We start from the raw sequence: 21393 nt of genomic DNA on the forward strand, positions 1-21393 counted from the left end.
GGAAAACAGAAAAAAAACAAGATAAATAGATCACTTAAAATTTTGACATACTCATATGTGCTTCCTTTTTTTCCTATCCCTAGATGCATTGATAAATACATTTTTCTATTTCTTAGCATATATTTTATGGTCTGTTTTTCACTTACCATCTGGTTCATACTTCTTCATGTCATTAAATAGTCTTCATAATTTTTAATGGCTGCATAGACTGTGTCCGATTCTTAAGATGTGCTATGTTAGATAATGCCTTATTGTAGGGCATTTAGGTTGTGTTAAGTACTTTTTATTAAAACAGCAGTGAACATCTCAATAGATAAATCTTTCTACATATCCTGATTAATTATTTCATTAGGAGAGACTGCTAGAAAGGGACTTGGTGGTCAAACAATATACATATTTTTAAAGGCTATCGAACGGTATAGCTGAATTCCTCTCTAACAACACTATATTAAGATGATAAACACTTAAATTAGGATTCTGAATGTAGTCAGATTCTGTGTCTTACAGAATTCTGACTTTAGTCCGTAGATGAAACCCAGCTATGCAAAAGGGAAGACAAAGTTATTAGTAATTCACAAAGCACATAGTATTCTTTCAGCTGAGGGGAGCGGAGGGGAGTTTAAGGAGTCCTATTGCAAATTACATCACAATTATTACTAATTGTGCAAATGCAATTTTTATTAAAATGAAATAGTGCTCCATACCCTATATGAAATATATTAATGATGTGATTTTTGGTATAGTGTTACATCAAAATAAAATACGGAATTTTTTACATATTGAAATGTTTTCACTTTTTCTTAACTTTTAGCCACATAAAGAAGATCCCTAGTGGTCATTTCTCAGCAATTATATAGTCAACTGATGTAACAATGGTCCTAATACTGGGACGAAGACTAAACAGAGAGGATCTCGGGGTGCGTGATTCCCCAGCAATTAAGCGTAAAGTTTTTGAGATGGACCCAAAATCTCTGACAGGCCACGAGTTTTTTGACTTCTCCTCAGGATCGTCCCATGCTGAAAACATACTCCAGATATTTAATGAATTCCGAGATAGCCGCTTGTTCACAGATGTTATCATTTGTGTGGAAGGAAAAGAATTTCCTTGCCATAGAGCTGTTCTCTCAGCTTGTAGTAGCTACTTCAGAGCTATGTTTTGTAATGACCACAGGGAAAGCCGAGAAATGTTGGTTGAAATCAATGGTATTTTAGCTGAAGCTATGGAATGTTTCCTGCAGTATGTTTATACTGGAAAGGTGAAGATCACTACAGAGAACGTACAATATCTCTTTGAAACCTCAAGCCTCTTTCAGATCAGTGTTCTCCGTGATGCGTGTGCCAAGTTCTTGGAGGAGCAGCTTGATCCTTGTAATTGCTTAGGAATCCAGCGCTTTGCTGATACCCATTCACTCAAAACACTCTTCACAAAATGCAAGAATTTTGCGTTACAGACTTTTGAGGATGTGTCTCAGCATGAAGAATTTCTTGAGCTTGACAAAGATGAACTTATTGATTATATTTGTAGTGATGAACTTGTTATTGGTAAAGAGGAGATGGTTTTTGAAGCCGTCATGCGTTGGGTCTATCGTGCTGTTGATCTGAGAAGACCACTATTACATGAGCTCCTGACACATGTGAGACTTCCTCTGTTACATCCCAACTACTTCGTTCAAACAGTTGAGGTGGACCAATTGATCCAGAATTCTCCTGAGTGTTATCAGTTGTTGCATGAAGCAAGACGGTACCACATACTTGGGAATGAAATGATGTCCCCAAGGACTAGGCCACGAAGGTGAGAAGACTGTTGACAAATTTAAACCTGTTGAATGTAATCTCACTGTAGTTATTTATATGTATTATTTACATGTGGATTTATATAATTTAAAATTTGGATTATGTGAATCGTTAGAATGTCTCCCACTGAAGACTAGATTCAACAATAGCATTTTTGGTTATTGTTCTGAGCTATCAGAGGGTATTTAACAAAGGGTCTTTGCAACTGCACGTCTCAATATATTTCTACTAGTTTCTCGTAACCTTTGTAGGGTCCCAAACTATTCCACTTTTCTTTCCAGAGGGTCTTTGTATATAAAGTAGCTACAGACTTTAGCAGCCTCTTTTGGACTACCTCTACTTACAAAAAACAATTTGCATATCCACATGCTAACCTTTTTCCTAACAGACAACATGAAATACAGAAGTAAAGTAAGTAAGCTAGGATACATTAAGTGGATTCTCAGATGTAAAACCCAAGCCTCAGATCTTTTCTCATTGCCACAGTTATTATCTTTAATGTCAATCTCAATTTTTAAATTTTTTTTCCTGATTATAAAAATTACATCATTATACAGAATTTGGAAAATGTATGTTAAAGGATAGGAATGCAATTAAGTATTGTTCTATGTTTGTGTCTTACAATGGGTTGCTTCTGTGAAACACCTATAGCTTTTTAACTCAAACTATAGAAATATAACTCCATGCCTTAATAATAGAAGGCATAATATTAAACATAAAGTCAGCCTTCCATATCCGTGGATGTGAAATCCAACTGCAGATTGAAAATATTTGGGGGGGGGGGGCACGGAATCCCAGAAAGTTCCAAAAAGCTAAATTTGAATTTGCCACACACCAAATGCTACACTGAATACAAGCTAATGGAGTGATGCGTAAGCAAATACAGGTTATGTGCAAATACTATACCATTTTATATAAGGGACCTGAGCATCCACGGATTTGGTATCGCGGGTGTCCTAGAACCCGTCTCCCGTGGATACCAAGGGACAACTGTCCTTTACTGTGATAAGTGAGAAATGCCTACTGTGAAAAATACTAAAGAATTTTTTAAATACTTTTCTAATAAAGCTAAGGTTGGGATTTTTTGTGTGTGTGATAAAAAACACATAAAATTTTCTATCTTAACCATATTTACCATTGAAGAGCATTAAATAGATTCACATTATTGTATAACTAGTGTTTAATTTTATTTTCCAATGCCAGCTCTGCTTTTCCTGTGAATTTACTATAGCATAGCTCTCAAACTACATTTTTAACTTTGATCTTGATTAATACTGTTTGAAGCGAGATTAAAATTCAGCATATTGTAAGATGGCATGTCTAAAATCTACAACTTTGGGTATAGCAAGATTTAATCTATTTTTTCAGATGTAAAATGAGAATGGTGATAAATAATGCTTACTTTACAGCTTTTGTCGTTGAAACTTAAATGTAGTAATCCTTTTGGTATTCACCATAGAAAATGGTGCATAGAAAGTGCTTAAAAATTACTAGCTAATTATTATTAGTTATTTATTAATACATAGTATAATGTAGGTCTGACCCACTTTAAGAAAACTCCCAGTGCTCAACAGTCTGAACTTATTATAAATTAGATACAATAATAACTATTTTTACCAAACAAAATTAATGTCATTCTGTATTAGGGCTAGAGTACATTTTTTTCTTCAAAGTCAGCTACTTACATCCATTATAGCTCAAAAGTGGAAAAAAGTCAGCTGACTTTAGTTTTTAAAAAGCAATTGTTTTCTAGGAAAGAAATATAAAATATTTTACTCTCAGTCTTTTAACAATGGACAAAAAACAAATAATTTTATTCTATAAACTGATTTTTTTTTAAGTCCCTTTTCTCTTTCAAGGACTGTTAAGAGACTAGGGCTGAGCTTAATGTGGAGAGACCAAGGTTCTTAATGTATTAAGGAAGCTAAACAGCTTTGGGGCTATTCAAGAACTCTTCTGGATATACAGTATCTCTTCAAAAGGAAAAGCATGCATTTTTTCCAAACAGAGTCCCCTTGTAGCAGAAGAATGTTTTGGGGTCAAATAGGGCTAATAATATCTATCCTGCATAGCTCATAGGATTAGAATAGGGTCCAAGGGATATATGTTGTAATATCAACATGAGCCATTTATTATTAATATTATTTGTAAAGACGTGACCTGAATGAAATTAGATTGTAGCCTAAGGGTAACTAGGTTAGATAATAAATTTTCCTGACTCAGTTATTTGATTTACAAAAATTTATTTTACATCCAATTTTTAAAGGAGCCAATCCATTCCATACAGTGAAACACATCTAAATATAAGATTGCCATATCACCTTTCTTTAGGAGGCAAGTAGGAAAAAAACAAACTATAGTTGTATTGAATTTGTAGACGATTAGAAATGTAATTGCAGATAGTTATTTTTTGTAGGCATTATGTGAGGAGTGTAAAGAGGAATCCTTTATTTTACAACTCTGACATCAACTTCTGCCCTTTATATTCTGTCTTTCTCTTATTTATTACTGCATGTTAGTATCAATCATTAGGAATTTCATTATCTGAACAATGTGTATTATTTGTACAGGTTTTCATCTTTCTGAAAAACTCCAAACTTCTTTGAAAAAGGAGTGATGTCTCCACTTCTTCAACTGCAGTTCACTCCTCTGACTTCTGCTCCAGTCACTCTACTGAAACTCCTCTCAATCAGGTCATCACTGACCTTCTGTTTATTATTTGTTAGACATCTCTTTTCAGTCTTTATCCTGCTTGATCTCTCATTAGGATTTCACATTATTAATTGCTTTAATCCCTCTTGAAACTTTCCTTGAGCTTACGTAGTACCACTTTCCTCATGGTCCTCTTCTCCAGCTGCTCTTTTTCAGTCTGGTGGTTCTAGATCTAGTTTTGGAAATGTTGGTAGTCCCTTTGGTCCACATCTCTTTGTCTTGCCTTATATACTTTCCTAGGTGATCTCATCTGTTCTCATTGTTTTAATTACCATGCCTGCTGTTGGCTTTCAAACCTGTGTCTCCAGCCCGGGCTTTTCTCATTCGTTCATTCAGCCAATGTTAAAATGATATATCTATGTATTTTTTTCCTTAAAGATGCACCTTTAAAAAAATAACATAAGCAAAATAACATCACACTTAAAGTTAATAATAATTCTATATTATCTAATACCCAATCCGTATTCAAATTTCCCCTATTTTTTCCAAACTGTTCTTATAATGAAACTGGCGCCAATCCAGGATCACTCATTGCATCTGGTTATTTCCACGAAGGCTCTTTTATTCCAGAACAATTTCTTCTTCATGATTCTGACTTGTTGATGGTAAAGTTGTCCAGAAAAAAATATTACACCTTCTGTATTAGTCTGGTTGCTTCCTTATGGTGTCACGGAGCTCTGTTTCCTGGAAACTGTAAGTTGGCTCTGCAAGCTTCAGCTTAATGGAGACCAGTTAAATATTTTTGACTAGAATTCACCCTAGGTAACGCGTCACACCAGGAGACACAATATATCTGGTTGTCTTCCCTTTAGCAACGTAAAGATTAACTCCGGATTAGGGTGATGACAGTCTGATCCCACCACTGAACAGTTAGGTTATATTCCTCGCATCAGCCAGTAATTCTTTAGTGTTTATCCACACCAAGTATTCTCCAGGGCTCAACCCATACTGGATATTCTACTTGTATATACCCATGTGTCTCTTAAAGGACAGAAGAAACCCCAAGATGCATCCAAGAGCATGAAAATTTTGATAATCTGCAGTTTACAACTGCACTGCTAGTTGTAAACCATTGGGTGCATGAAGAGAAAACAGTGGAGACCAATCACAGAAGGAATAAAGCTTAGGAATAATAGTTGTATTTTTATTAACCTATATTATGTAACTTTAAATCTCTGTACCAATATATAGTACTATTTTTAATAAACACCAAGTGCAAGCATCATGTGTTTAGAGCACTGGCTTCAGAATCGACAGGCCTGGATTAGAATCTGGCTCTACACAAGTAGCTAATTCCATGACCTTGGGCAAGGCAGCTTAACTTGTCTATGTATCAGTTTCTCGTCTGTAAAATTAGCGTAATACTACCTACCTTGTAAGATTGTGTGAGGATTGGAGATACCATATGAAAAAATGCGTAACCTCGCATTTGACACAAAAATGCTTAATAAAAATTGCTGGTTTCATGAAGAAAATAAAACACATTTTAAATTTATGCTATACTTTTATAGCATAGGAAATGTGGTTTGAGAGGTAGAAATGCTTGCTGTCAAACATTTTATTTTAAGCATAAATTGTTCGTATATGGAAAAAGATCGATGTTCTTTGCCACGCTTCATTGAGCAATAGAGATGACTAAGATTTAAAAGCTACCACCTCTTGTCAAGTAATCGGTTACTGTATAATGAATATAGGAACATAATTTCCATAATGAGGACAAGGTTCAACTTTCTGTTAGAAACCAGTAGAGAAAACTAAGACAAAGATTTTTTTAAAGAAATAGTATTTTAAGATTATTTAATAAATGCCTTCATTTCTTATAGGTGATAAAACTGAGGCACAGATATGTGAACCAACTTGCTCTTGGTCACAGAGTTGCTGAGTGGCAGAGCCAGGGTTAAAATTCAGTGTTCTGAATTTTTCTTCCACTCCCTCTTACGAATATTATTCTATTATATTATAGGATGTATGTTTCCCATTTTTATGCGTGTTAATTCATTGTTGATATTTTGAATTTAAACATTTTTACATAAAAGTATACATTGTAAGTCTCCTCTACCTAACCCTTGGTATATCAGTTCTTCCCAAAGGATACCTCTGTTACAGATTTTTGAACTCTTTTAAGAAATATTCTTTGCATATAGAGGGGTGTGTGTGTGTGTGTACATACATTTCTCCCTACTTTGGTTTATACAAATGGTAGGGTACTACACTCACAGTTTTGCATCTTGTTGTTATCACTTAAAACTATTTTTTACTTTTTATCATAGACATTTTCAAATTCATTCTTTTTTAAAACCTGTATACAGTGTCACCCCGAAAATAAGACCTAGCCGGACCATCAGCTCTAATGTGTCTTTTGGAGCAAAAATTAATATAAGACCCAGTCTTATTTTGCTATAATATAAGACCAATATAATATAATATAATATAATATAATATAATATAATATAATTAATATAATTAATATAATATAATATAATTAATATAATATAATATAATATAATATAATATAATATAATATAATATAATTAATATAATATAATATAATATAATATAATTAATATAATATAATTAATATAATATAATATAATATAATTAATATAATATAATTAATATAATATAATATAATATAATATAATATAATATAATATAATACCGGGTCTTATATTAATTTTTGCTCCAAAAGACACATTAGAGCTGACGGTCCGGCTAGGTCTTATTTTCAGGGAAACATGGTAGTACCCCATTTATGGATATCGTAATTTATTTGATTCATCTCTTAATTATGGACATTTATTTAGGTTGTTTCTTTATTTTTGCCATTGCAAACAGTGCTCAGTGAATATTCTTGTACATATGTCTGCATACATACACTGATAATTTATAGCATTAATTACTAAAAGGGGAATTGCTCAAAGGATACATACATTTTTAATTTTAGTAGATACTGTATAAAATTGGCTTCCAATCTGTATTTCAAACAAGAAGTTATTCCTTCTCTTAAGGGGTTAAAGTCTCATGTTTTTACTTCAGTCCATTTTTTGGATTGATATCTTGGTTTTCAGATACATTTGAGTCTTGGAACGCTGACTAGACTCCACCACTAACATCTCTCCCTTCTGCATTCCAGCTTCCACAATATGGGAACACACTACTTTTCCTATTGTGTTTTTTAAATATATTCAGTTAATTTTTTCATTAGCAAGGGTCACTTTTTGACCCCTTTTTGTTGATGGAAATTAGTTTGGCAATTAACCTGTCTCTGGTGTTTTGGCATTAATAATAAGTGGGTTTGTTATTTCGTCCAGTAAGTTCTGTATTTCATCTTCTGAGATTCTTAACTGAACCCGATAGTTAATATACATTTTGTTGATTTGATTTAGAATATCTTGTGGATTTATAATTATTTTACCTTTCATATAAATCAAAGAATGTGATCTGTTACTTTGATCTTTTCTTAACCTTATGATAAAAGATGATGATTTTTTAAAAAAAATATTTACCACTGTAAAAAAAGGATAATTTGGTTATCATACTTTCCTAGGAACAAAGGTTGAGACTTAGTACTAAAGCAGCAAATATTTGTTATTTCATCGCAGCAAAAAATCAGACTTTTCACTTTAAAGGACTAGTAAAATAAAGTAACAGTCACTCTAAGTATGGAGTGTATGAGTATCCAGAATTTTATTTATCCTATACTGTCATCTTGACTGCCTTTTTATTCTACTTGTCATTATCAGCTGGAGTAACTTCCTTCCTTTAAGACAATCAGCTCAGCCTGAGATAAGTATTTTTCCAAGATCAAGATATGAAAATATACACCTGAAATCTATGTAATTTTACTAACAATTGTCACCCCAATAAATTTTTTTTAAAAGATATAAAAATAACTTTTATTGGATTAACAGTCTCTAATGAGAACACCAGACTTCTCTCTAATTGGGTTAAAAGCCATTTGGCTGCAAATAGGACCTTCAGTGCGGGTAAAACTACTACTAGTTTGCTGCTCCTTTCAGATGAATGCAAATTCCAGTAGACATTGAAATGATCCTTTGTTTAGTGGGACTAAATGTTCTAGCCATTAACTTTTTGTGCTGTTTTCTCATTACAAGGTACAAAGACAAGACAATATATGTCTATTAAGCTAAGAAGTCTTGATAAAGGCATGCAAATTCAAGCAAAGGGAAAGTATAAAACAAGTAAAATGTGATAAGGAAAGTGGGTGTAAAACAAAAGTCTTTATCATAATTACATTGATTTTACATTAAAACAATTGGAAGTAATTCAACCTGTTACAATATTTAGCAATTTTTGTTTTGGTCAATCAATAAATAAGGCTTTAAGGAATAATTGCATGGATTTGTCTTAGAGTTATTTTAAGTATGATTTTAGGAAATGATACTTCTATAGAAAGAAGGATGAGTCACTAGTTATATTACTAAGTGTCTGGTGCTAGCCTCTGTTTTTACTTCTAATATTTTCATTTTGGAATTATTTGGAAGATAGTAAATGTTGATACTATTTGAGTCCTTCTGATAATGTTTTACTATATACTAGGTTAGGGTTATATAATTTGCAGGGTTCCTGAAAGTAATTTTTTTTGAATCTGTGAACAAAATTCTATTCTACAATATGTATTTCTGATTTTATAATGGAAAAAGCATGCCTGGCATAGTTTTGATTTAATTAGTTGAAATAGCTGTGAGTAAATGGAGTTAGAATATACAGCTCTATTAAAGGGACATACCAGTATTGTTGAATTTTGTTTTTTTCTAGTGTAATTGTGAAACATCACACTGCCTACAACTACAAATAAGTGTTCTGATGCGGTCTTTTTTCCCCTCCACTTTAAATAAGAGAAGGGAGATCGTTAGCATTTTTCTTCTTGAGACTTAACCTTGTAGCAACCATAAAACCCAGTTACAACACCTTTTCGTTTAGATTACATTTGTGAAAAAATATAAAAGTCAAATAACTTTAAAATTCCAAAACTACCTGTTGGACCTTATGAATGAAAGAAGCTTGGATAAGCTCTTAGTTTTTCCTATGTCTCTTAAATGTACAAAATAAAAGAAACCAGTGTTTAATGTAAACCTCATAGTGCTCTTAAAAGCTGTTTTTTCCCACTCTAAAAATAGCCCATGCTCATTATTGTTTTGAAAATTTGTGTTGATCGAAACCATTAATGTGTTTTGGTATATTCTTTCCAGACACGTTTTTTATATAGTATTGATTATTCTTTGCTATTACTTTAACAACATTTTTAGCAACTACCCAACATTTTGAGTTGCATTACCTTAATTTACTTAACTTTTAAAATTTTATTTTAAAAAATAATTTCTAAGCAAATATATATACAATCATGTGTCGCTTCAAGACAGGGATGTGTTCTGAGACATGCGTCATTAGACAATTGTTGTGCAAACACAGTGTGCACTTACACACACCTAGGCTGTCTGGTATAGACTGTTACTCCTGGGCTACAAACCTACAGCATGGTACTGTACGAAACAACATGAGATTAAATCGCAAACACAAGAGAAAATGCTGCAATCAAGAGATGTGATAAACACAAGGTGTTTGAGGCTGCTGCCCGTATAACACTGCATACTTTTTGACAACAAACTTTTTTTTTTAGTAAGTAGGAAGTATACTAAAATAACAAAAAGTATAGTAAATACATAAACCAACAATAGTCACTTATTATCAAGTATTGTGTACTACACATAATTGTACATGTTATACTTTTATATGACAAGCAGTGCAGTATGTTCATTTACACCAGCATCACCACAAGGACATGAGTAATGCTTTGCACTATGACATTATGAACGGCTATGATATCATCATGGCTATGATGTTATCACGTCTATGCTGTCGCTAGGCAATAGGAATTTTTCAGCTGCGTTATAATCTAATGGGATCACCCTTCTATATGCAGTTGTTGACCAAAATGTCGTTACATGGTGCATGACTGTACTCTTTTTTAGGTTATACTGTGAATTCGTTTTTTTTTAGAACCAGCAATCTGATGAAAACAACATTTTCCTACAGTTAGAAAAGTGCTTTGTCTTACCTTGTATGTGTGGTTATGCATATCTGAATTGCTGCAAAACTTCACTTGAAAGTCATCCTTAATATTACCAGCATTCCAATTGAGTTAGGTAGAATCTTTGGACGGCTTTATCATTTTTCAGGCAAAACTCAGAAAAATATACCCACGGGAATTTTCTGTGGCAAAATGATGTCACTAAATCCCTTGTAAATGTTCTCAAAGTAATAATTGGTAGCCTGTATTATTTGGCACTTGCACATAGAGATACACTTAACTATTTATAATAGTGTTCCACTTTATGATAATGATATGTTGTTAGTGTTTTGAACACTCTTGAATGTATTTTAATTTATTATTTATTCATTCTTAAAATGATTATTTTAGGTCAACTGGCTATTCTGAGGTGATAGTTGTCGTTGGAGGCTGTGAACGAGTTGGAGGATTTAATCTTCCCTATACTGAGTGCTATGATCCTGTGACAGGAGAATGGAAGTCTTTGGCTAAGCTTCCAGAATTTACCAAATCAGAGTATGCGGTCTGTGCTCTAAGGAATGACATTCTTGTTTCAGGTAAATGAAGAATTATTGTAGTAGCTACTTTTAATTTGAACATAGCTTGGCTGTTTTAAATGATAACAGTGGCTCAAAAGAAACAGTGAAAGTGGACATGCCCACTTTAGGCAGATCAGTTTATACAACAAATAAACCTGAGAATGACTTTACTCTTAAGAACAGGCACAAGGTGATACAAAGTGATTTACAAAAGATCCACCAGAAAATGCCTTTAATCATATCATGTTTTAAATGTTCTCAAGTGCAAATAGAATATGATATAATTGTTTAAACTTTTACCTGTCTGTTTTCAGGAACACAGTGAAGTCTGCAAAGTCAGAAGTATTCATGGAATTTAGCATCTGTAATCCACCCATGTTTTCTGAAGTTCTCTCCAAAGTTTATAAAATAGGATTTTCGTTAAAATTCTTGAACTTTTTTATTAATAATATGTGATATGCTACCTTTCAAACCAGACAAATAAAGTGACAGGCTTATACAAAGTATAACTACAGTATCTATGATCTGAAATCTGTTACTTGGTTGACTAATTTTACCAGCTTTGCAGATATTACTACACATTGAACAGTATAACAACAGATACTTTATTTGGTACAGTGGTATGCTTTTTTAAAAATTGGTGATTTTTTTAAAAAATCTTTTAAAAATAATTCTGTTGTTTGGGTGCTTCTGATGTCTGACTCCTAAAATTAAAAATGGTTAAATTAACAATGCATTTGTAAAATTCATAGTCTGAATTTTATTATTTGGGGCCTGTAATTATTATTTCTCAAAATAACAATTGACAAAGTTTAAGTCTGCTCTGTAGAACTATTTCCATTAAGTTTTAAGAAGGTCCTGTTTCACTTACTGAACTGAATTCTCAAATTTTGGACTGAGTAAATAAATCCCATGTGTATATATGTATATTACTGGTATTTATGTGTATATTACTGTATGTGCATTGTTTTGCATTTAAAGGTGGAAGAATCAATGGTCGTGATGTCTGGATTTATAATTCACAGTTAAATATTTGGATCAGAGTTGCTTCTCTAAATAAAGGCAGATGGCGACACAAAATGGCTGTCCTCCTTGGTAAAGTAAGACAAACCACTTTTTATTACTATTGCTGGTACATTTCCAAAATAAATACCACAGCTGAATCCTTCTGTTTACTCACCCTCTGGGTGTTTTGCATGCAAATTGTATTTCCTTCCATTTCTAATCTCAGTAGATAAACTGAAGATATAAACAATTTGACACTGTACTTTTATTTTGTTCTCCCAATTTGGAATTTGTGGCAGTGCAGCACATTTCTCTTTTCATGCACCACTGGAGCCTTACTCCCTAAGAAGCATTGAAAAATAAAGGAGTTACATTAAGTACAAATACAGGCTAATGTCTAATCCAAGCATCTTTTTCCTTTTACTGACTTCAGCAGTTAGGCAATGATATATTTATCTACCGTGATGTTATTTTAGCTTTTTTATTGGTATAAGTAGGGACAAGACAAAATAAGGATTAAGATAAACTCAATAATGCATTTTAAAGAAAACGTCTTATTGACTACAACTAATAAGTATAAAAATACATAATTTGTTTCTGAACCATTCACTGTCTTCAGGAACTTGAGAATCACTTGTGGACTAGTGGTTCCAAACTTTTCAAAAGCAATTACACCCTCTTTTAAAAAGTTAAATCTAATATAAAAATGCATTCCATAAAACAGACAAAAATACAGCAGTTATACCAAGGGCTAATGTGGCTCTTTAGTTTTTCCCTGCCTCCATCTGTATCACCTCCTTCAAAACCACCTCAAATTGATGAACAGACTAAGTAAAAGCAGCATACTTGCTTGCACGTGTATGTTTGACTGGTCTCCTAGCACTCCTTTCTAAAAAGATAGCTACCTCTTAGGCCCACCCATGGAGACATTTTAGAGCCACCAATGAGAAAACAAAACTGCTCTGATTGAAACAGGTGGTGCCAGGAAGCCTTCCCACCCAGCCTCCCATCAGTCCTTCCCCACACCACCCCCATCACCACAGAGGCTTCATGAAATGTCTATACTGTAGAACACTAGCGCTCCTCAAAGCACATTTTGAAAGCTACTGTCAATTCCTAAGGATATTAACCTATAGCTGCCTGACAAGGTCAGTAAAATAACGAGGACTTTTGTGATAGGTGTAAAGGAAATAAAATATAAAAAAAGACATAATTACTTCGTCTGGACAAACATGATAATGAACATGATTATGTCTCAAGTGCCATGTACGGATTGGTGAACCACAAATTTCTTTGACAAATATTAGTATACTTGACTTGAAGGTACTCAAAACTTGAAATCATTAAATCAAGAAATAAAAGGAATGCTTCCAACGTTACACAAGTATTCAATCCTAAAATTTACATTACCCTATAAATTACAATATTGGCTGAATTCAAACCTATAAAATTATTTAAATTTATAAATGCTCTCAGTTCAAGAACCCTGAGATGGTTTGGAATATAGAATCTTAAAGCAGGAAGGAATCTTAGAGAGTACTTAATGTAATGTTTTCAATTCATGAAGAAACTGAATCCCAGGAGGTCAGGTTACTTGCTCAGGGTTACACAGAGTGATAAAAGCAGGAGCAAAAGCTCAGATTTTCTTAATCTAGAGGCCTTTTTGTCTTGATGTTCACAGCATATATTTGTAATTTATGCATGTATGGGAATAGTATTCAAGTTTAATCCTCAAAATTATATAATGTGATAGATACTAGTATTGTCCACATTTTTAAATGGAGAAAATTAAGTCAGTATCAGAGAGGATAAGTAAACTGCCCAGGGTCTTACATCGTGTGGCTGAGCTAGATAGGAACCCTTCCGCTCCTGACTTCAAAGCCTATGTCCTTAATTGCTACATTGCACCACAGATTTCATACCCCTTCTAACTGTATAACCTTGAATAATTACTTTACCTCTCTGAGCTGCATGGTGTTAGGAGAACAAATCCACCAACAGATCATTTTAATATAATGCGAGCAATGCAAGATAGAAATGGCATTGGCTGCTCTGGAAATTTGGAGGAATACAGAAAGATAAATTGTGGACAGACTTTGAATAACAATGTATAAAGTTTGGCCTTGAGCCTTAGGAATTCATTGCTGAACTATTAAAAGGAGTTAATGAGGTATTTCAGGAAGATTAATCTGCGGTTTAGAGTGGAGACCAGGAGATTGAGAGGTATGAAATGATATGGACCCTGAGGAAGGATAGTGGCAATGAAAAGCAAAAGCAAGGGACAGATGTGAGAGATACTGAGCAAGCAGACTCAGGAGGCCTTAGTAGTTAATTAGATATGGAGAGAGGAGTTGATGTGACTGTCTATTAAAAGAACTGTGGATGTTAAACTGGAGAGCTTTAAAGGTTTCCTGTATATCTCATGATGTTTAATGGACTATTCTGCATGTAAGTCATTAAATAACTTGTTCATTAGTTCACCTGTCACATAAAGATACTAATTTGCTCTACCTTCCTCATAGTTCTAAAAATAAAATGTATGTGAAAACCCTTTGAAATATATAATACAGAGTTCACTGTGTGTCAGGTACTTTTTTAGGCACTTGTAGAAATCAAAATGAAGAATAAGATATGCCCTGCTTTCAAAGATCTCACAGTCTCTAGTAATCCTTACCTAATCTTTTCATTTCAAAGCTTTATTACTTTATAATAATTGAATATTTTCATCATCCATGAGTGTGAGCATTTAAGCTAAATCATGTAATTCTCAGCTCAAGCAGTATCAGCCCTACAGAGGTCAAGATTTGTTCTTGAGGGTGTGAAAAAAATTGTACTGTTTCATGTATAAAGCACATATATACATAGAGTATATAAACAGATATACAATTATCTGCAGTGTTAAAATTTCATTGGAGGGGGCTATTGTAAAAATAAGTCTAAAAAGATTCCTTCATGGTGGTAAGTGGGTGATAATTTTTAAAAAGGTTCAGAAACTGAGCTAAAAAATATATTGCAATTATAGTTATCAAGGGCTCGTTAAGGGGGAGAGATAATTTAATTTTTAGCTAACTAGTTCAAAATTCAGACTTTTGATAATTAAAATTTTCCATGTATTTTACATTTAGGTATATGTTGTTGGAGGCTATGATGGGCAAAACAGACTTAGCAGCGTAGAATGTTATGATTCCTTTTCAAATCGATGGACTGAAGTTGCTCCCCTTAAGGAAGCAGTGAGTTCTCCTGCTGTGACTAGCTGTGTAGGCAAATTGTTTGTGATTGGTGGAGGACCCGATGATAATACTTGCTCTGATAAGGTAAGCCATGTTCTCTTACAGAAATTACCAGTGATAATATACAAGAAGAGAAATACAAAAGGCTTATAAGTAGGTAGCAAAGTCTCTTAGTGTGAGGGGCCTTTTAAAAATTGTCTGGTACTTTATACTTTTGGGGGGAAACATTGAATTTCAATCCTAAAGTAAAATCCTAATGTAGCTAACAATTTGCTGTAAAAAGCATGTTCCAGTCTTTTTGAAATGAGACTAATCTCAACGTTGAGATCTTGTAGTAAATAATTGTCTTAAACATTTTACTGCTGTAATCTGCAGAATAAAAAAATTATTCACACAAAACATATTTGGGAAGTAACTAATTATACTTCTTCCAACTGGGTCATTTTCTGCATATTTTGAAAGTATTTTTTAGAACAAAGAAGGGGAAAGGAGACCTCTGTGATGTAGATAGAAGAAGGCTCAAAGTCACAGCATTTCTTTGAACTCCTAGGACAAAAGAACTTATGCCACCCTGACCTCGCAAGAAATACCATGCTTATTCTGGAATCAAGTACATATTACTAATTGATTTAGCAATGGTTAATTGAATTTTGTCAAGCAATTAATTTTTTTCTAAATTAACTTTTAATGTAATGTGACCAAAAGTTACATATTTAAAATTTGTTACTTCAGAATTTGTGATGATTCAAAGTATACTAGATTGAAGTTTACTTGTGTTCTTTTAAAGAAAGGGCTCGCTAAAAATGGAAAGAAATTCTATTCAGATTGAAGCATAGTCATCCTATATAACAAATTTTTTTTAATCTCAACTGTCAATGGAACTAAGTAAACAAAACCTGGCAGTCATTCATCCTGGAACTGATCTGTTTGTTACTTCATTCTGCTTGATAGTAATACATTTGCATTTCCTTTGAGAATTTCATTATTCAGACATTTCACTATCAAACTAACCTCCCTTAATTCTGTGAATTAATGTGATTTGATTTTTAATCATGTTTCTATATACTGGTTGACTTTCTATTAAGCAAATTTGCATTTTTTAAAGAAATTTTAATTAAATATTTCTATATATTGTTAGGTTCAATCTTATGATCCAGAAACCAATTCTTGGCTACTTCGTGCAGCTATCCCAATTGCCAAGAGATGTATAACAGCTGTATCCTTAAACAACCTGATATATGTTGCTGGTGGACTGACCAAGGCAATATACTGTTACGATCCAGTTGAAGATTACTGGATGCATGTACAGAATACATTCAGCCGGCAGGTAATAACATAAAACAGTCCAAAAGAAAAATGAATCTAGAGGGACCAAGAACATGACCATTATGAATATACTATAATTTCACTATTAAAATATTTAATGTATGCTTGAGTTTTTTCATAATTTTATAAAACTCCATGTAAAGCATATGGTATACCTGTTTTGAATTCCTTCCAAGAAATTGTTTTATTGAAAACTTTTTACCATCCCATGGTGAAGTAAGTAGCTGTTGCTCTTGGGCTGTTGATTTTTTTCACAATCCTGCTCTAGTCCTTATCCCTCTCTCTCGCATATTTCAAAAGATAAGAAATGCTCCCAAACTGTTCTTTTTTTTTTTCTATAGAGGCTAATTTTTTTTCCTTTTTTTTTTCTTTTTTGTTATACTAGAAATGGCTGTGCTGAGTCTCCTTCATCCACACACTCCGGCCTGTATCTCCCTACTCTCCTTCCGCTCCCTGCTTCCAAAAAAACAAAACGCCTTCCCTCATCCTTTTGATTCATGGCTCTACACTCCTTCCACCAAAATGCCTGATGGTTCTGAAGTTGAAAATCTGGCTCTACCTATAACACTTTAGAGATGTTGTACTCCCAAAGGTCGTTACTAATAATCTCCTAGTCTCATTCATATTCTCTTATTTTTTTCTACTCAACCTTTAAATTTGGGTATTCCTTGAGCCTCTGTCCTCTGCTCTCTTCAGTTTATATTCTGTTCCTGAATGAGCTCATCTACTGCCCAGCACGATGACTTCAAGTCTTTACCTCCATTAATGCCTCTCTCTGCTCCAGACTCAAATTTCCAACTCCCTGTTTGATATTGTCCATGCGTGTTCTGCCTCAAGCCTACTTTTTCTGTTTCCAAACAACCTAGTGAATGCAAAAACTGTTTCTCCCACACTCAAAACAGATATGTGGGTTTATTCCCATACCAGTCAATTCTCCAACACTAGCGAATGGGTGTCTTACAATTCAATTCAGTTCTGACACTATCTACCTGGAGTTAGTGTTAGAGTCCACAAGTTAAGGGCTCAGTCCCACTAGACTGACACTGCTTCAGATGCCAATCATAAATCACAGGTTGTCCCCGGTATTTCTGACTGAACAGCTGTAAATCATGGTTCCCATAACCCCGTCCTTGAGTTTGGTAATTTGCTAGAATGGCTCACAGAACTCAGGGAAACACTTACGTAAGCATGAGGTCTGGAAGGGTCCCAGGCATAGCAGCTTCCGTCCTTGTGGAGTGGTAGTGCACCACCCTCCTGGCACATGGATGTGTTCAGCAACCTGAAAGCTCTACAAGTCCCATACTTTTGACATTTTTGTGGAGGCTTCACCATGTAAGCATGACCAATTATTAACTCATTTTCCAGCCCTTCTCCCCTCTCCAGAGAATAGGGGGTGGGGCTGAAAGTTCCAAGCTTCTAATTATGGCTTGGTCTTTCTGGTGAGCAGCCACTATCTAGGAGCCCACCCAGAATTGCCTCACTGGAACAAAACTGTCACCCAGGAAATTCCAAGGGACTTAGGAGCTCTGTGTCAGGAGCTGGGTGCACAGATAAATATATGTATTTCCTATTATTTCATACCTAGAAACTTAATTCCTTAGATTGCTCTCACTTTCTTTTAAATTAAATCAATCTAGCATATCAGTTCTATGGTCTCAGAGTTTCTCCTATTTTCAATTGCTATTGTTCTTTTATTCAAGTTCTTATCAGTTTGCCTAAACTGAAAACAATAATAATCTAGTGTTCCGTTTTCTAATGCCTTGCTTCTCTAACACATTGTGCAACAAGTTGTTGACATTAAGGTATAGTCTCCAATTAGTAATGTATTCAGAGTAACATTTCCCCAACTGATAGAGGGACATAATAGAATCTTCAGCTTCATGGTACAGAGGGAATATAATCTTCCATCCCTTGTGAATCACATTTCTTTAGCTCAGTGGTCCAAGCTATTCTTCATTGGTTTATTACGGCGAATATTTTAAAATATAATGCACTTTCACTGAGAATTACTGTTCATTTAGAGCTTGGCTGTACTGCATAAAATGATAACGGCTTAGAAAGATAATGGCCAGCATCTAGCATAATGCAGGGCATATAGTAATATAGTAATTATGTTCTTTTTTCAGTTTCAAGTGTACCAAACAACATAGTGATTAGGCATTTATATACCTCACAAAGTGATGACCCCAATAAGTCAATCACCCATCTGATACTACATAGTTATTACAGTATTATTGACTATATTCCCTATGCTGTACTTTATATACCTGTGACTTTTTTTTTAATTATAGTTGACATTCAGTACTATTTCATATTAGTTTCAGATGTACAGCGTAGTGGTTTAACATTTATACAATTCATGAAGTGATCCCCCTGATAAGTCTAGTACCCATCTGACACTATACATAGTCTTTACAATATTATTGACTATATGCCCCATACTGTACTTTACATCCCTGTGACTATTTTGTAACGAGTACCAATTTGTACTTCTTAATCCCTTCACCTTTCTCATTCAGCCTCCCAACCCCCCACCCATCTAGTAACCATCAGTCTGTTCTCTGTATCTACTCTGTTTCCCCGAAAATAAGACCTAGCCAGACAATCAGCTCTAATGCGTCTTTTGAAGCAAAAATTAATATAAGACCGGGTCTTGTGTTGTATTGTATTGTATTGTATTGTATTATATTATATTATATTATATTTATTTATATATTATATTATATTATATTATATTATATTATATTATATTATATTATATTATACCCGGTCTTATATCATAGTAAAATAAGACCGGGTCTTATATTAATTTTTGCTCCAAAAGACACATTAGAGGTGATTGTCCGGCTACGTCTTATTTTCGGGGAAACACAGTATGAGTCTGTTTCTGTTTTGCTTATTCATTTATTTTGTTCTTTAGATTCCATATTTTCTTAATGAGAAAAAAACAATAGGATACACATGGCACATTTCCTCTAATTAAACAGTGAATAACATTGACTTCAGAAATTTCGAGGACAAAACATTTCAATCAGAAATATATCAAATCTCTTGAAACAAAAAGTAGTGAGGGGTGGCCAATTAGCCTAGTTGGTTAGAGCGCGGTGCTCTTAACAGGGTTGCCGGCTCAATCCCCACATGTGCCACTGTGAGCTGCGCCCTCCACAACTAGATTGAAAGAACTACTTGACTTGGAGCTGATGGGTCCTGGAAAAACACACTTAAAATAAAAATAAAAGTTTAAAAAAAAAAAAAAACAGATTTCTGGGATTATCTTTTCTCCCTAGTCCATTCTTACTACTGTGTTTCCCTGAAAATAAGACCTAGCTAGACAATCAGCTCTACTGTGTCTTTTGGAGCAAAAATTAATATAAAACCTGGTATTGTATTATGTTATACCTGGTATTATATTATATTACATTATATTATAGACCCGGTCTTATTTTACTTTAGTAAACTAAGTAAAATACTATTTACTATTTTACTATAGTAAAATAAGACCAGGTCTTATATTAATTTTTGCTCCAAAAGACGCTAGTCTGGCTAGGTCTTATTTTCGGGGAAACATGGTAATAGAACCTCTTAAGTGTATCTATGTATACATTATTGATAGGCAAATTTTGAACCATCTGTGTTTGCTTATGTGTTTAATGCTAATCAATGAAAAAGGATAAGCCAACTAATTTCATGGTAGACAGTTCAGTCCTAGGCTATGTTTTTTAAAATACTTAGACTACTGAATGACAAAAAAGAGCTGAAAAAATGAGCTCTATTTTTATAGTCCGAATGGACCCAGCCTTTTTCTCTATCCCTCACCATTATGTATCTTTACTTTGCATAATTCCTAAAAGATACAACTTGCTATTTTATACATATTTTGCTTTTTAATTTTCATCAGAAACATCCTTTTAAAAATTGTGGGATTTTTTTTTAAGTCAATGACGAAGATTTTTTTATCCTCCTTCAATAGACTAGGTATTTAAGATGTCATTATAGTTTAGAATAATTAATTAAAAGAAATCTGATTTTTTTCTTTATTGTTGGCATTTAAGTAGTAAGCATTGTTAAAAAAAATAATCGAGGAGAGGATAATGCTTCATTTTAGTCTTGAAAAATAACTTCATGTATTGATAACTTATTTTTCTTACTAACTGCCATTATTTTTGTGATTCTCATAGAGCAAAATAAACTACTATATCTAGTACAAGTTATTTTCTGATACGAATGAATAAGGTTGCTTATTTCACTTAATTCCGAGCATTATTATCTGAAACGATATTAATAAGATCCTATAATTATATAGCTTAAGAATCATCATCAAAGTAACTAAGGTTCAATAGTGAGAGGTAGCTTGTACGTGAAAACTAAGGATGTTGTTGCTTTTTGTATTCAGAACTTTTAGAATTTATAGAAAGAGCTCACTGTGCTTTAGATGAAAAATGTTATAGTTTGGCATATAATTGGTATAATTCATGGGTGGTATTCTGGATAAAAGTTCGTCATTCACTAATGATAATGGGCCAAGTTATTCTGGGTATATAAAAACTCTAATATAGGCATTTTTAAGTACTCACTAATTCTTTTGTACCTGAAGATACTATCTTCTATTATATAAGTCCACCAAGATTTCATTATTTTCTAGAAGAGCAAAATTTATGTACATACAACAAATCTGCTCAAGTAAAAAATGTTTACTATACTCGGTAGAACCATCTCA

The 21393-nt window shown here is 33.5% G+C and overlaps 1 protein-coding gene across 7 annotated transcripts in view; it reads left to right on the forward strand.

Annotated features, from left to right (window-relative positions):
* Positions 1-21393, forward strand: part of KLHL24 (kelch like family member 24) — a 34081-nt gene that overhangs the window by 10267 nt on the left and 2421 nt on the right. For 6 of the 7 annotated variants that reach the window (XM_074328608.1, XM_019735821.2, XM_074328618.1 and 3 more), the window contains 5 exons: positions 812-1792; positions 10949-11133; positions 12097-12215; positions 15246-15434; positions 16489-16677. In XM_074328608.1, the coding sequence (XP_074184709.1) occupies positions 873-1792; positions 10949-11133; positions 12097-12215; positions 15246-15434; positions 16489-16677 (1602 nt within the window). In that variant the 5' untranslated portion in view covers positions 812-872. Of the gene's footprint in view, positions 1-811; positions 1793-4364; positions 4488-10948; positions 11134-12096; positions 12216-15245; positions 15435-16488; positions 16678-21393 lie in introns of all 7 variants that reach the window. The other variant, XM_074328631.1, reaches the window with a different exon arrangement.

This window comes from Rhinolophus sinicus, linkage group LG01 (genome assembly GCF_036562045.2).
Source record: "Rhinolophus sinicus isolate RSC01 linkage group LG01, ASM3656204v1, whole genome shotgun sequence".
Lineage (NCBI taxonomy): Eukaryota > Metazoa > Chordata > Mammalia > Chiroptera > Rhinolophidae > Rhinolophus > Rhinolophus sinicus.